This window comes from Cavia porcellus, unplaced genomic scaffold (assembly GCF_034190915.1).
Source record: "Cavia porcellus strain 051 isolate PalLab524CR breed Dunkin Hartley unplaced genomic scaffold, mCavPor4.1 scaffold_32, whole genome shotgun sequence".
Lineage (NCBI taxonomy): Eukaryota > Metazoa > Chordata > Mammalia > Rodentia > Caviidae > Cavia > Cavia porcellus.
In genome coordinates, this window is record NW_026947515.1 from 40,963,413 (window position 1) to 40,980,639 (window position 17,227).

At 42.2% G+C, this 17,227-nt stretch overlaps 1 protein-coding gene across 2 annotated transcripts in view; it reads left to right on the forward strand.

The window, feature by feature from the left end:
• Dnah9 (dynein axonemal heavy chain 9) overlaps positions 1-17,227 on the forward strand; it is a 365,933-nt gene that overhangs the window by 288,991 nt on the left and 59,715 nt on the right. For both annotated transcript variants that reach the window (XM_063242417.1, XM_063242418.1), the window contains exons 57-59: positions 526-666; positions 5,723-5,893; positions 7,637-7,759. In XM_063242417.1, coding sequence (XP_063098487.1) covers positions 526-666; positions 5,723-5,893; positions 7,637-7,759 — 435 coding nt within the window. The remainder of the gene's footprint in view (positions 1-525; positions 667-5,722; positions 5,894-7,636; positions 7,760-17,227) is intronic.

A 17,227-nucleotide genomic window follows, 5' to 3' on the forward strand; every position in this document is an offset into this window, starting at 1 on the left:
TTTATATTTTCTGAAAATGAAATATTCCGTGGAAAGAATTTTTTGTGAATTTACACATAAAACTACTTCATAAAAGTTTTCCAAAGAAAATTATATTGCTTCTTTCACTGTTTGTTACTCCAGTTTATTATGGAAGATAGATAGATAGATAGATGATAGATAGATAGATAGATAGATAGATAGATAGATAGATAATAGATAGATAGACAGATAGATAGATTGGATTGATTTGCACCTCCAGGAAATCATCTTGTTAAAGATGGAGCTTAGAGACCTGCATGATCCACACTTCCCAACTAGAACTGACACCTTCTGAATGAGATGTGTTTTTCATTCATTCTTTTTCATTCATCTTGTTAATGAACAAATGGTACAGTGGCTTTTCGACCCTGTACCCACTATTCCCATCCTAATTCACTCCACCCTATACACGACACGTTTTTACTCACACAGAATGGCCAAACTGATTCTATGGAAGCTCTGACTGGTTCCAACAATCGACTTCTCTTTTTTGCTTCCCAACAGGTCCAGGAGGCCAAGGTGACTGAAGTAAAAATCAATGAGGCTCGAGAACACTACCGGCCAGCAGCCGCTCGGGCTTCTCTCCTCTACTTCATCATGAACGACCTCAGCAAAATTCACCCCATGTATCAGTTCTCCCTTAAGGTGACTGACATTGACTGACATCTGAGGGTTTGCACATGATTATGGTAAAGCAGCATAATATTGCCAATGCAACAGTCCTTGAGGACTTACTTTATTAGCTTTGGCAGGTCTTAGAGATCAAAGCCAAAGAGCGATACCCTTGGCCTTGGATGAATAACCACAGTTCTTCTCTCTTCATTGGGTCTTATGGAACCCATGAAACCGACAGGGAAGCCATGAGCCCCAGCACATGCAGTGTGACAGGTATTGTGCATTCTGGATGTGTGGAAGAAGCTACTAAAAAAAATAAGACATGATTCCTGTCCCAAAAGAGCTTACAATATAATAATCTCTTTATGCATTCCAACTCAGGCAATCATAATAGGCCAACTTTAAATTACTTTCCTTATTAGCCTAATATCCCCAAAGCTGAAATATTCCTAAAAGCAAAGTTGTTAGCAAATTGTAAGTGCTGACTAAACTTATCTGACTCATGAAAAAAAAATAGACCTGTACATTTTAAGTGAATCTCTGAAAGCACATCTTTGTCCCCTGGCACATTTATCAAAAGACCACAATTAAAGAGGCATTAACACACGATGAAGCATTGTGGAACAATGTCATTGGTCTGACCCAGTGAACAGAGAGGGCATGAGCATATATGAAGAGACAGAAGACAGAGAGAAAATGTACAAAGACACACAGAGATTTTACAGAGAGAGAGATAGATCACAGCACACATCGCAGTTCTGTGAAATGTTTCCAGCTAAATCACCACAAGGCAGTTGAGGTGGGGATGGCACAGAGCGGTGGAGAACCGAGAAGCCTGCTGAGAACTGCAGTTCATGTCACCGGAGATGGCATTTCACCCTTTCTCAATTCCTTTCCCTTCATGCAGTGTCTCTGACATTTGGGTGTTCTCTGTGTTTGAAATACAGCACTTTATTTTTTTTAATTTTTAAAATACAATACTTGGTCTTATATTCAGAGTATGGCAACATAAAAAAATTATCAGATAACGTATGTTGTTTATAAAAGTACCATATAAAAGTTAGCATCAGTTTTATGACTCTGGATCACCTTCCTAGTTCCAAAAGTGGTTAGAATTGACTACAAGTATGTATCAGAAACCTACCGCCATGACTCTTCCTGAAAACAAGAAATCTGAAGAAACTATGTCTGTTATTTTGCATAAATGGTTTCCTGATACAAGAAGCACAGAAACACTATTTTTTATAAAGGAGAAATGGAGCCAGGCATGGTGGCACATGCCTATAATCTGAAGACCTCAAGCAAGAGGACTGCAAATTCAAGGCTAGCCTGGGCAAGACAAATGGGAGGAGGAGGTGGAGGTGGGGGCGGTGGCTAGGGAGACAGCTCAGTGCAAAGTAATGGGTTCCATCTCTATTACTGGGAGGAAAGGAGGAAGAGGTAGCTTTTGGGTCCCCATGTAGTTACTAAAAATTACCAGTACCAGGTATGGGGCATAAGCCTGTTACCCACCTACTCAGCGCTGAGGTAGGAGGATTGAAAATCTAAGGCCAGCATGGGTGACTAAGCAACATCCGGTCTCAAATAAAATAAAATGGCTGAGGAGAAAGCTCAGTGGTAGAGCTCTTATTTGGCACCCACAAGGCCCTGCATTCAATTCCCAGTACCAAGAAGAAGACGCAGAATTGCCAGTAACAACTGTTGGTTGACCAACTTGATTGTCATGTTAGTCACATTTCTTGTTGCCGAGATGTATTACTCACTGCTGAGATTCAGTACCCGAAACCAGAAACATAAAGGAGGAGAGGTTTGTTTGGGCTCACAGATGTAGACCTGGTCCCCTGGCTCCAATGCAGAAGTGGCATGGCATGCCACAGAGGAAGGCTGCTCACTTCATGGCACCCAGGAAGCAGAGAGAACAGAGGTGCTGGGGAGGGAGAGATCCCCTTCTGGGTTACACCTCAGGGACCCGCCTCGTCCGAGCAGACCCTGCCACCTAACAGCAAGTCAGCTGCGCCGTACAGTCCTCCACACGCCCTGCCAGTGAGCTCACAAAGCCTGTGAGAGCTATTCTCCATCCAAACCATCACAATAGTTGAAAGCATATTTATTGCTTAATGAAAGTATCAAAGAGAAAGATCTTCCAAGATGCCAAAGAAACAATGCATTGATTTGGAGGGAAAAAGAAAAACTGTTCACTACAGTGTTCTAGTATTGTCTTTTGTCTGAGGTTGGGTTTTACAAGTCCGTTTTCTAGCAGAGAAAGAAAGGCTAGTCTCAGCATGAAAACCCCAGAGAGGTCTATGTCCCAGCTTTAGTGTATTTTCAACAAGGATGTATTCCTATAGGTATATTTGTTCTTATACAAGCAAAAACTCTTCAAGGTCTGTGTTTTAAATGAATTTAAAATTCATCACGTGATTAAGATGGAACTTAGGTAATTGTTAACTTTTCTTCCAAACTCAGCCAAAAGCTAGGAGAGGGTTAGGGAGGCACACACGTGGTACCCTGAGTAAGCAGGCACCTCACTGGGGTCTCCTGCGGATTGATGGGAGGTCCTGCTTTGCTGCTGTGTGACCCTGCAGAGAGATGAGGCAGCAGGAACACCGTTTCCCAAAGAGATGGAAGAGAAAGCCACCAGAGAGACAGAGAAACAGAACACAGATCACTGGCCTCAGACTACAGGCTGCAGGTCGTGTTGATCGGTTCTCTTTGATCCTCAGAGGGCTTTTCAAACACTTTAATTAGTTACCAGCATTTAAGAATACAGAGAAATAGGCTGGAGCTTGGTGGTGGTGTACCTGCTAAGCATTCATCCAGCCTGGGTTCAAGACCCAGAACTGCAAAAGCAACAGTAATAATTTAAAGGCAGTTCACCCAGATCCCAATTTGTGGCTCTGTTAAAAATGTGGAAGATTGGCAATCCTGTACTCAGCCCCACATGGTGTGAGCTCACCGCAGCACAGGCTGTTGCCCGGAGGCGGGTGCATGCCCTCTGCGTCACCCCTCTTGTTTGGTCTCATGCATTTGGCTCCTGAAGGTATCTGAATTTAAGGGCCTTGATCTAGACCCTCTTATACTTTTCCTAGGCTCTTTCAAGCGTTAGAAGGACATAGTCATTCATTCCACAAATATTTTGAGTGCCCGTCATCTGTGAAGAGCTGAGCTAAGCTCAGCGGAGTATAAGAGAGGGCCTGGCCCCTGCTTTAGTCTGTTCATGTAATTTCATATAAGAGAAAAGATAAAAATGCCCAATTCAGTAGGCAGTGGATGATGGGCCCCAAAGCTGATTGGTGTCTACAGAGTAGCTTGAGTCAATCACTAAACTGTGTGGGCAGAAGACAACTTCTGGAACAAGCTAAGGCCCAGAGAGCACCAGGCCCAGCACCAGAGCTGTTCACAGGCCAGAAGTGAGAGGACCAGGGAGGTGCTTCTCAGGATGGAGCAGGAAAACTATGGTCCTCACTACTACGCTGTACTGATCGCTCAGAAAAAGCTACACACCCTACCTCAAGTTTGCAAGTGGAAGCTTCTCAGGTTCTCTGTGTGCGCCTGAGGCACGTTATCAGCTCCACAAAGTATTACTTCATCTACAACCTGCCACGTGAGGGTGAACGTGGTAATGGATTAGCCTGCACATGGGTAGAAGCTTTTGCTGAGATCATCAAAACTAAATGAAGGAAAAATTCTTCTGCAGGTTTTGTTAACAAAGAACACTGTGAAACTGGAAAATGCAGAAAGCCAACCACAGTTTACCCTATTTACAAATGTAGAGATATAAATCTAATATGACTTTCACTGAGATTTAAATATGAGACGTTAGGAAGACTTAGGTCTCTTCGTCCTCTTCTATGCCCTCTACTTTTTCTCCTCCCCTCTCCTCTTCCTGTTTTTCTTAGTCTTCCTTAAGCCACAAAAGGAGAAAGACTGTAAATCTGCATAGCCAAGAATTTAAAAGTCCAATTTTACCCAGCTTTTATTTTCTTTGGTGATTTATTCCATCTATATCACATTTAAAATATAGCATTCCAGATATTTAATTTTGCAAATCGTCTTTAGTTGAATTTAAAACAATAGAAAATTGACTCGCACAATTATTATTTCAAAGCATACCCATGCTATGTAGTTCGGGAGAGAAACCTGATTCAGTTCCCCCACCACTGCAGGAGTGTCCATGAGAAAAGGGGTGGTTTCAAGGACCCATCCAACAACTGCTCAGCTAAGAGAAAAGATTAACACTGGAGATTCTTATTACCAAAGAGAAAAGTCATTAAGTAAAAAATGTTCTCAATGCCTTCTGCATGCAAGGGTCACCTTTAGCAACAATCTTATATAGAACATGGAATTTGATCACCTACCAGGTAGCATCCTTAACTCCAACTGGTGAAGACTGATACCTTTGTCTTCCAGTAGTCATCCGACAAAACCTACTCAATTTAAATAGCTGGCCACTGGATATTTGCTTTTCACTTATCAAAACTATAGGCTCTTCTCTGTCCCCCCTGAATTATACCATTTCCTTTGCTAATAACACAATACTAAAGACCTGATAACTTTTAAAGAACAGAGATTTATTTCAGCTCACAGTTCTTGGTCCAAGGTCAAGAGGTGGCATCTGGAGATGACCTTGTTGCTTCCTGGCAGAGTCCGGAGATGTCCAGGGCATCACATGGAGAGAGATGAGAAATAAGTGTGTGTGTTACTGTCTCTCTCCTTCTAAACTCACCAGCATTCAATCATAGGTGCCCCACCCTGATTCCTGTATCTAATTTTAATAAGCTCCAAAAGGCTGCAGCTCTGGACCTTCTAGCTGAATTGGGTTCACCCTCCAAATGTCCTACAATAGGAATAAAACTCCAATATGAATTTTGGAGGGAACAGATTGTGTTCAAACCATAGCAGCCCTGTAGCAATATAATATTGCACATGAACAAACCAAGCACTAAAAACATGTCTTGTTCCATTGGTCTTGTCTTGGTAGAATACCTTCTATGGGGGGGCCTGGCAAATTATAATATTCTTCACAGGTAAGATTACTCATCTGTACAAAGAGAGTTCATTCCAGTGTGTCACTTTCTGTCCTCAGGCCTTCAGCATCGTCTTCCAGAAGGCTGTGGAGAGAGCTACACCCGATGAGAGCCTCAGGGAGCGCGTGAACAACTTAATAGATAGCATAACCTTCTGTGTGTATCAGTACACCACCCGTGGGCTCTTCGAATGTGATAAGCTGACCTACCTGACTCAGCTTACCTTTCAGGTAAAAGTGAATTGAAAAAGTTTCCAAAGACTGTTCATTTTGGGTATCCAATCAGCAAGCATTAAAGCAACTTGTCTTTTAATATCACTTCCTAAAGTCTAGGCTGTGTGTAGGCAGAGGCATCAGGCCAAAGGTCCAGTACGGTGCATGCATGCTAACCCACCATAGAGCCATCCACAGAGAGGACATACTTAATCGGTCTTGGTACTTTTTCTTGCTGATCCTGGTGATGTAAGAACCTTCTCAATATATTCCTCCAGCAGCTGCTACAAGGCAATCAAAATTGGACTGAACATGATACTAGGTGGTCACAACAACAGTGAGATGCTTTGCAGATACCGTAAGAATTTTAGTTCCAGAGCCGGGCGTGGTGGTGCACTGCTGTAATCCCAGCACTTGGGAGGCTGAGGCAGGTGGATCGTTGCAAGACTGAGACCAGCCTGGGCTACAAAATGAGCCCAAGGCCAGCCTGAACCACATTATGAGACCCTGTCTCAAAAAGACAAAAAAGAAAGAAAGAAAAAAGAAATCACAGAGAGCTTGCTATAGGTGAATCTCCTTAGAACATTTTCCACACCTTTGGTTCTCAAAACTAGTGAACATCAAACATCTTTAAGGTCTTGCATTTAATCTCAGTATCGAAAATTTACTTTCTTATGTGATCCTCATAGTCATTTAGAATTGGGATTTTTTTCAACAAATATGATGTTATTACAGACTAGATTATCTCAAAGTCTCCTACCAATTCTAAAGTCAGACATTCTGTCATTAGTTTGTGTGGCCTCTTTTTGCATGTTCATAAAACCACCTTACAATGAGCTTCTAACACACCTGTTCCCCTAATCCTCTGTATTTCCAGCCCCAGGCCAGACAACAGCTTGGTCTTCTCGAAAACCTTGGGTCCCCGCCTCTCATGGAATCATACCTCTAGTCAAGCCCAAGGCTTTTCTGGTTTTTTTGTTTTTTGTTTTTTGATTTTTTTTTGTTTTTGTTTTTGTTTTTGTCTTTTTCCTTTTTATCGGTACCAGGGATTGAACTCACGACTGCCTGCTTGCAAGGCAGGCGCTTATGCCGCTGAGCTAAATCCCCAGCCCCTGGCTTTTCTGTTTTTATACACACCTTTTTAATCCTCCTTCCAAACCTCTGCATTATCCATCTCTCCCTCCCTGGGAAATCCCCACTTCCTGTCTGAAAGTTCCCAGCAGCAGTTTCTCCGTGACTCAATTCAAAAGAACTTACAAAAAGTTTAGTCAAACTAATCCCTCCCTCCCACCGGCTTGCTGGTCACTTCCTGTCATATCATTGATAAAAATCATCATTAGTAATATGAAAGAGAAGCTCTTCCACATCACTGATTCATGCATGTATTTCTGTTTTGCATACATTCTTCTGTTGCTTTGACATTTTCCTCAAATCATGTCATTTCTATATGTCATATGCTCAGTTGAATTGCAGGCATATATTCAGTGGCATTTGTGGTGGATAAATAACAAATTCTTGCTAAACAAGATATATAGTCATTCATTGTGGGCGCTTAAATCACTCTGATATTTGGGGCGAACATATGCGAAATATTTTGCATAAATGCATACTTTCTTCATCCCATCCTCTTTAAACAACCAAAATTCATGGGCAAGTTCTAATGCCAGAGCCAGCAATAATTCCCTGGATGACAATACTGAGGCTACCCCGAACCCTGTGGGCCACAGAAACTAAAGAAACTGTTGATTCTCCACATTACAGATTCTCCTTGTGAACCAAGAGGTCAATGCAACAGAATTGGATTTCTTGCTTCGGTCTCCAGTGCAGACAGACACACTCAGCCCAGTGGAGTTCCTCTCCCATCAGGCCTGGGGAGGCATCAAGGTCAGTAGTGAGCCCTAGAAAAAGGTAAGGTTCTCAGCTCGTAGAGTTTTTCCTTGTCCCTTGTCCTCACAGCATCAGAGGGACTCTCTTTTGGAGCTCAAGCCTGGAGCTGTGCTGCACAAGGGCACATCCTTCTCCCTGAACCTCCCAGGGAGCTCACCCTTCCTGCGGCTGCAGACAGGGAGCAGGTGCATTCTGCAGCCTGAGGACTCTGCCTCCAGCCTGGGAGGAACAGAAAGGGTCTGGAAGCTTTTCCTCATTATCTGAGCTTTTTTGTGCCAGGGATGAGGGGTGGAACATGGGCTCGTTGGTGATTCCCCAAGGCTGCTATGGAGATGCTGCCAGAACTTTCCAGAGAAGGAACAGGTCACAGGCTATGTCCAGGAAATCTCTGACCAGGACCTGTGTTCCAGCCTGGGATGCTCGTGTACTGATTGCCTCAGAAGTACACTGACTTCATCCTCGTGTCCATCTATCTAGGCCATAGGCATAATTTGTTCCCATTTGACCTATAAGGAAACTGAGGCCATCCACTTATGAGGAGCCCATTCAGCACACACATTTGCTGTGTGTTGGGTAGCAAAGCACATTTTCCTTCCATGTTGTGTGGCATGTTGGAATTCTGTGAATGTTGAAAAGGTCATAAACTAGAAAGTCCCTTCATGTAAGCTATGCCCACGTGCTGGGAGCCTGATGTGATAACTAGCAAGATCAGAGGGCGGGGTAAGTCCCAGATCCGGACAGTCCACGTGGACACTCTCCATCCACACCTAAATGGGACCCTTGTGCTAGCAACTGCAACACTCTAAGTCCTATGCATGATTTTCTATGTTTGCTGCATTTCACAGATGTTTAATAGCACACAGATAAACATATAGATATATATTTGGGTGGCTTTATCTGTTTCTTACTCTGGAGTTCTTGTTGTTGTTTGAGACACGGTCTTACTATGTAGTGCAAGCTGGCCTTGAACTCACTTTGTAGCCCAGGCTGGCCTCAAACTCACAGTGATCCTCCTGCTTCAGCCTCTTGAGTGCTGGCATGAGCCACCACACCCAGCTCTTTCCCTGTTTTAAATGCTGAGGTCATTTTATATACACAGGCAATTGTAAGAAATAGAGAGATGTCACATTTTCCTTTCTGTATGATGCTAATATCTTAAATACTGTATTATATTAGCATGTTTGAGAGGTTTATATTGATATATTCCATCCATTTTATTCTAATTTTACTTTTACATGCATTCGTGTGTATGCATGTATATTTCATTTTATTGCATGTCTAGATTTGTGTAATCACTACCACAGTCAAGATTAAAAAGTTATAGCATTACAAAGATTTCTAATGTTTGTCTTTTATGCTCACATTGTCCTCTCTGATTCCTAATACTACCCAAGCACTAATCTCTCCTCTGTCGTGTAATATTTTCATCTCGAGGATGTTATTCAAATAAAACCTTCTGGAATTGGCCTGTTTACTTACTATAATTCCCTTGAGATTAATTCAAGCTGATTTACTTTATAACAAAAATCCAAAACTTAAATCATTTGCCTGCATGCTGTTTCCTTTAAAAGAAGTCATCTTAAGGAATTCTAGTTTAATTCCACTAATGCTACTGTTACTCAAAATTTCCTTTTCAGAGTCTGTAGATATACTTTTAATCAAATATAGAACTATATCTAAGTCAGAGATCATCAAATTTTTTTCTCTAATGGGTCACATAGTTAATACTGTTTTTAATCAACTACTGAACCATCATAATGCCACATGTATCGATGCATATGGTTGAATGCTCATAAAATTTTATTTGTGTAAATAAGTGACAGGCTAGGTTGGGCCTGAAAGCTGGAGTTTACAGAGCTCTGATTTAAATAATAATAGAGATATAATTTGATTTTAGTTTAATTTTATTCATCATTCTGGCCTAATCTAGTGAATAAGAAGAAAAATAAATATTAGGAAAGAAACAAGAAAGGATTTCACACAAAACAGCAACCAAAACCACACATTTACAAAATACCTAGTAATTATAATGAATGCAGAGATCTGGAATATCTTCAAGTTTCCTGGACCTCCTAAAAATATGAGTAAATAGATGCACTCTGGTATAGTCCTGTCCAAGAGAAATATGTGCAAGTCACATGTTTTATTTTAAACATCCTAGTAGCCACAGTAAATGTATAAAGAGAGACGAGTAAAAGTAATTTTAGTAAGATAAATAAGAAATTTCCTTACTTCAACACAGGGAAAACATTTTCATTTCAATATGCAATTGTTATAAAATTATGGTTATGCATCTCTCTTCCCCTGTGACACAATAACTGAAATAAACAATTTAATTGGAAGAAGGGTGTGCTTTTGGTTTACAGACTCAGAAGTTTCAGTTCATAGCTGGATGGTTGCCTGACTCCACTGCTTTAGAGCTTATGATGAGGCCACACATAATGATATCCGACAGGGGCATGTGATGAAGGGAAGCTGTGTACCTTATGGCCATCAGGAGAGAGAGAGAGAGAGAGAGAGAGAGAGAGAGAGAGAGAGAGAGAGACAGAGACAGAGACAGAGAGAAAGACAGACAGAGACAGAGAAAAAGGGAGAGAGAGAGAGACAGAGAGAAGGGGCTGGGGTCCCTCAATAGTCCCTGCGAAGCCACATCCTCAGTGACCTAAGTCCTTTCCTCTAGGCCCTGCTTTCCAAAGATTCCACCACCTCCAAACAGCATGACAGGTGCACAAGCACAGCATTAGCATATGTACCTTTTATGAGTCAAACAGTAACAAATATGATTAAGGTATTTTATATTTTTGCACTGAAATCTCAAAATCTAGTGAGGTTTTTGCTTTGCTTTGTTTGTTTTCATTTTCATTTCATGCAGTATTGAAAGTGAAACCAAGGACTTCTGGATATATATATATATTCAGAATTCAGATGTTAAATTTTCATCAGAAATACTTGTATTTATATCTGATAACAGTAGAGTTGCTTCAGCTCTAACTTTTTTCTAAGGATTCCTTTACCTACATTGTCCTAAAAGTCTTTGAAAGTTTTCCAATTATTAGAACAGCTTCCAGTTTCTGCACTTAAATTTTAAAACCATTAACACTAATAGCAATTAAAAGTTCAGTCCCTGAGGCAGGTAGGGAGGCATGTGGCTATAGTGTCAGCGTCTCAGGAGACTGAGGTCAGAGGATTACTGGGGCTCAGGAGGTCAAGACCAGCCTGGTTAAGACAGGCTCTAATTGGGAAAAAAAAAAAGGAAAGACTTAGTCACCCTATTAAACTAACTCCATTTCGAACGCTCAGCAGTCCCTCGTGGCTGGAGGCTCGTTTAGGGCTTTAGGGCCCCAAAGCTTGACTTACAGTCTTAAGCCTTCATGGAGAATATGTTGCCGCCCAGCAATATTAGAGAACCATTTAATGTAGGCTTTAGAGTCAGACGTACCTAGGTTCAAGGTGAAGTGTTCGTGTATCTGGTCTCTGCTGTGTTATTTTGATCATCTGAGTCTTTCCTTATCTACGAGATGCCATGACAGCACCTCACACAGCTGTGTCAGACAGAAAGTCAGCATTCAGTTCCGGAAGCTGCTAATGGCAATAGCGGTTGTGTTTATCTCCTAAGGTACTACAGCAAAGTGTTTCAAGCTGAGTGGCTAAAAAGATTCACGTGTGGGAAGCTGAAAAGCCCTGAAATTGATGTGGTAGTAAAGCCAAGGCCTGCTCTGAAAACTCTGGGGAAGATGTAACCTTGCCTTTTTCAATTCTAGTGTCCCTTGACTTGAGGACTGTCAACTAAACCCCAGGCTCTGATGTCAGCACCTCCACACCGCTGTGGACTCCTTATGTCTTTGCTTTGCTAATGAAGCACTAGTCATATTGGAATAGGGCCCAATCTAGTGACTTCATCTTAAATTGTGTCTAAAACATTTTATTTCCAAGTAAGGTCACAGTCACGGGCCCGAGAGGTTTGTTTTGCAAAGTAATTTTAGAGGGGACACAAGTCACTTCATTACAATTATGATTGATATAATTACCCAGCTATAAGATGCATGCGTGTTGGGGTCGACACAGGGTTGTGCCTGATAGAATTTGTCCACTTGAAGACAAACTTTTGGGAATTGCCCAACTGGGCATCTGCTTTCTCTGTTACCCAACAAACACTCTGCCACAGAAGTCAAGAAGAATGTATGATTTACAGGGTCTCACTTTATATAGCTCCACTCAGAGCTATTGTGCAATTCCATTTCTTTCATCTTTACAAAATGGATTACTTGGTTGACTTTGCTTTTGCTTTGCTTTTTTGGGTGTGTGTGTGTGTGTGTGTGTGTGTGTGGACTTAGCTCATGTGGCTTTCAAAATCTTCTGCAAATGAATGAATCAATTCTGTGTGTGTGTGTCTGTCTCTCTCTCTCTGTCTCTCTGTCTCTCTGTCTCTCTGTCTCTCTTTCTCATTTGTTTTGTGGAGCAGCAAAGTCCAGATCCATCAAATCAAGCTCGGTAGTCCATCATATGTGCACATAAAGCAAATGAAATATGCAGTACGTATCATCGAAGTCTTTGATAAACAGCCTTTTACAGTGTTCACTTGGATTTTTGCCTGAAGAAACAAAGTAAGTACAATTGAATAGGACACGTTAAAAAAAAAAAATTGAAAGCATTCTGGCTAATGAAGGTTGATTGCCTTGTTTCTCCACGTAACTGATAAGCAGGAAATGAATGGACTCTGTGATAAAATTCGGTTTTTATCATTATCCTTTGTAAGAATTTTTTCAGTGTTGAACTTTAAGGTACTAACGCGTACTGTTCTCCATTAGGAAATTTCATCTGGGATGAATTTCTTTGTTAGCCTTTCAAAAGGCCCCTCACGGCCACCCCGGTTGCCAAGTTAGCACAGTTGCATTTTGCTACACAGTCCAAAGTAATTAGGTTAATTAGTCATCTCCATTTAGCTTATTAGAAGGCTAGAAATCCCTTTCCCTCATTTGGGAGATGAAATGTTGCAATCATGTGCAATCCAGAGTTTCAAGACAGTGTGTGTTAGAGACCCAGCCCCGGCAGCTGGGAGCACGGATCACAGTGTAATTTGCTCTTTTTTGTGCGGATGCCAGAGGAGGTAACAGGACCACAGAAGGGTTCATGACAGTGCAAGCCGTGCAGGGCTGCCTTGCAGAAGAAGAAAGGGAATCCTCCACACAGAGAGAAATAAAGGCAGCATCTGTGTCTTTTCTCACCCCCTCAAGGGCCCTCCTGCTGGCTGCCCAGACATCAAACTTTATTAATTGAGCACTTCCTAAGCGCCAGGCAGTCATAAAACAGCTCTTGCCCACAGGGAACTAACAATCTGTGGGAGAAATGAGCAACTAAACCAGAAACTGCAATTCAGGAGCTAGGGCTTCCTCATCTTCAACGCCCTGTGTCTCCATTAGCGTAGGAGATGTGGAGAAAGATGACCTGCCTCCCCTTCCACGTGAAAAAGCCAAAGGCCACACGGGTTTAGAAACAGACTCCAAGGCCAGTGGCTCAGAAGTGGTGCTGGGCCCAGAGGTCCTATCTCCCTAGGCTTCCTTCGCTCTTCTGAAGAGCACCCCACTTCTCAATATGTGTCCTGCTTCTGAAGGTGTGTGTTGTAGTCAGGGGTTGTACACGGAGAAGAATTCAGATCAAGACATGGAGTTTATAATATTTTTATAATGGTCACTGGAAGTTAACACAGGAAAATGCAGGAAATCTATCCACAACACTAAAGACATAAATTATTTAGTCAAGAGCCTAAACCCCACAGCAATGTCCCACATGAGTCCAAATAAAAACCCAGAGCTCAGGACAATGCCTCCCACAAATCCACCTGGAGGCCCAGAGTCCACAAGAAGGACTCATGCCAGTCCCTTTTACAGATCCGTGCTGGGAAGACCCAAGGGTCAGCGGTGGAAGCCAGAAAGTCCATGCCAGCAGGATGAAGGAGCTGTGCTGGTGGGGTGAGGGTTCTATACTGGAGCTGAGAAGTCACACTCACAACAAAGAACGGGGCTGTCCTGAAAGGCACCACAGCCATCCTCAGCAACACGGAGGCCCCGAGCTCCTCCTCCGACAAGCACAGTAGGGTACATGCCAGGAAGCAGCGTGACGAGTTCATCCTGGAGACCAAGCAGCACATGTCTTCCCCTCCGGAGCCAGGAAGCAATGCTTGATGTGAGAACCAAGGCTTCTCCAGGAGAACCAACAGCTCAGACAGCAACTTTAAAGAGAACCCACAATGCCCCCTTAATGCCTCAACCCTCAACACCTCCCTTCTTCTCCACCTATTTATCCTGGCAACTTTCCTCAGGTGGAGCCTCTTCGCTCAATGCCATGCTGATGTAATCCAGCTGGCGTTAAGTTGACCATCAGTTCTCAATCCATAACAGTGTGTTTCCTGCTCTGTGGTTAGAGTATAAGTGGGAAACCACAAAGCCCATGTTAAACCGTTAGCAGATGGAGGGTGCTAGAGAAGTCATTTCTAGGTGCCTGGTGTCCTGAACCCAGATTTGAGCAGGATACTTAGGAGTAACAAGAGTAAGATTTATTAGAAACAAAAGGAAACACACTCTGCAGATAGAGAGGGAAGCCAGTGAGAAACTCTCATGGCCCTAGTGCTGGCATTGAGTCTTTAGTTAAGGCCCTGAGATTATAGGGGCATCCATTTGGGGGACTTAGCCAGAGTCATGGCACAACGAACACCCGAGTTGGTTCATCTGCCGGGAGGAGGAGTTTTTGACCATACAAGGTTTCTAGAGGGCATGTCGTGCCAAAGCTCATGGTTGGGGAATGTCAAAACCACCCTGTAAATGAGGTTGCACACAGGCCAGGGTCACATATTTTCGGTTTTGTAGATGGCTGAGTGGTGAGGATAACTTCCTCGCCTCAGGATCACTTCCTGACGTTTTGACATAGTCATCTTTGCTGTCTGTTGTCTCAATTCTTGCTCCATTGCGTCTTGTTTATTTGTCCTTCTTCTACCTCCTTGCTCGAAAGGACATGCATTGGGGCTGGGGATTTAGCTCATTGGCATAAGCACCTGCCTTGCAAACGCGCAGTCATGAGTTCGATCCCTGGTACCAATAAAAAATTTTAAAAAGGGCATGCATCATCCTCACAGGAAGAGAGTGTAGTCAAGCCCAGGTGCACTGTGTACCTCCTCCTGTAGTTTTCCCTTGTCCTTGGTTACCAGTAAGTATCTTTGACTGAAATCACACGGCACTTTTTCCATGTCCTGCCCTCCAGGCACTGGCTCGTTCTACAAATCCCATCAAATATCCTTCCCTTCACTCTCGCTCTCGCTGTCTCTCTCCTCCAACAGAATCCTACCTGCTTCCCACGATCCTCATCAACTTTCTCCTTCACTTAGGACTGTAAGTTTCTTGAAAGCCTGCATTTTGTTTTGTTTCACTTTGTTTTGTTTTGCTTTATCACTATATTCCTAAATCCCCAGCATATAGCAGATTTTCAATAAGTAGCAAAAGAACAATTAAGTGAATCCGTCCAAATAAGAGTGCATTGCGGCCTGTGGGTTGCATAAGTCCAGCGGAGGCATGGAACTCTCCTCTTCGCCTGCAGGCCAGGCTCCTCCGGCACCCCGTTGGTCCAGTAAGACCAGCAGAGGCAGGGAACCCTGCCCTAGGCCAGTGAACTGTTTTCTTTGCCTGGGGCCAAGGATCCGGCTTCCTGTGAAAATCAGTGAGTAAGGAGGGAGCAGGGACCTCTGTCCCAGCCTGGCTGACCTCTCTACCTCACTTGAAACAAAACTTGAAGGGCAAAAATATAGGAAAATGACAAAACAAAAGACCAAAATGCAGTCTCAAACATCCAGCCCATCCCAAGAAAGCCTAGGAGCCATGTGCATAGAAGAAAATATATGCCACATACCTGAAGTAATAGTAACTGAAATAAAGAAGCAACTCTCGGAAGCCTTAAAGGAAATTAAACTAGAAATAATCTCCCAGGTAAAAGAAGAAATGATAAAAGAAATGAAGGAGATGCTGAACATATCTAAAGAAGACACAGTTAAAAAACTTGAGGAGATAAACAAAAAGATAGAATCCCTGGATGAACAATATAAGAAACAAACAGAATATATAAAGCAGATGCCTCAAAAGCTCCACCGAAAATTGTAAAAACCGCCTCAATGAATATGAAGATAGAATTTCAGACCTTGAAGACAAGATTGCAGCCAGTGAACAGAAAAGGAAAGATCTTTTAAAAATAACAAGAAATCAGGAAATAACAACTCAACACCTGCAAGATGATGTAAAAAGGAACAACATAAGGTTAATAGGGATAAATGAAAAAGAAGGGAACAACATAAAGGATGTCAAGAGGATATTTAGAGAAGTAATAGCTGAACATTTCCCAAACATGAGACTGAAAACTGATATCAAGATCAGTGAGGCATATAGAACTCCAAATAGCCATAACCAAAATAAAACTACACCCTGACACATAGTAATGGCCATCCCAGAAATCAAAGAAAAGAATAGAATATTAAAAGCTGTAAGAGAGAAAAGACAGATCACCTGTAAAGGAAAACCTATCAGAATTACAGCAGACTTCTCGGCACAAACAATAAAGTCAAGAAGCGCATGGAGCGAAGTATTTCAGATCCTAAAGGAAAATGATTTCCAACCTATGCTGATGTATCCTGCAAAACTGTCCTTCAAAATGGATGGAGAAATAAGATACTTCCATGACAAAGAACAGCTGAAAAACTACGTGATCACTAAGCCAGCCCTGCAAAGAATACTGAAAGACAGCCTAGATGCATCTAGGAAAAAACCACTAAACAAAGCAGACAAGTAAACAGAACTGAAAGACAAAGATGCAACAGCAGAAAGATAACATGTCAACAATAAACCAATATATAACAGTTACAACCATTAATGTAAATGGTCTCAATGCACCAATTAAAAGAAACAGACTGGCAGAATGGATCAAGAAACAAAATCCAACCATATGCTATCTACAAGAAACCCATCTAACCCAAAAGGATACCCACAGACTGAAAGTCAAAGGATGGAAAACAATATTTCATGCAACAGGAAACCAAAAAAAGCAGGGGTGGCTATCCTGTTTGCAGACAATGTGAACTTCAAGCCAATAATGATCAGAAAGGATAAAGAAGGTCACTACATACTGGTTAGGGGAAAACTCCAAGACGAAGAGATAACTATCTTAAATATATGTGCACCAAATTCCAGAGCACCCAGTTATATAAAACAAGTACTAACAGAAATGAAAACCCAAGTTAACAGTGACACAATTCTAACAGGAGTTCTTAACACACCGTTGACACCAATGAACAGATCAACCAGACAGAAAATCAGCAAAGAAATAAAAGAACTGAATCACACCTGTGAACAAATGGACTTAATAGACATATACAGAGTATTCCACCCAACAACAAGAGAATACACATTCTTCTCAGCAGTACATGGGTCA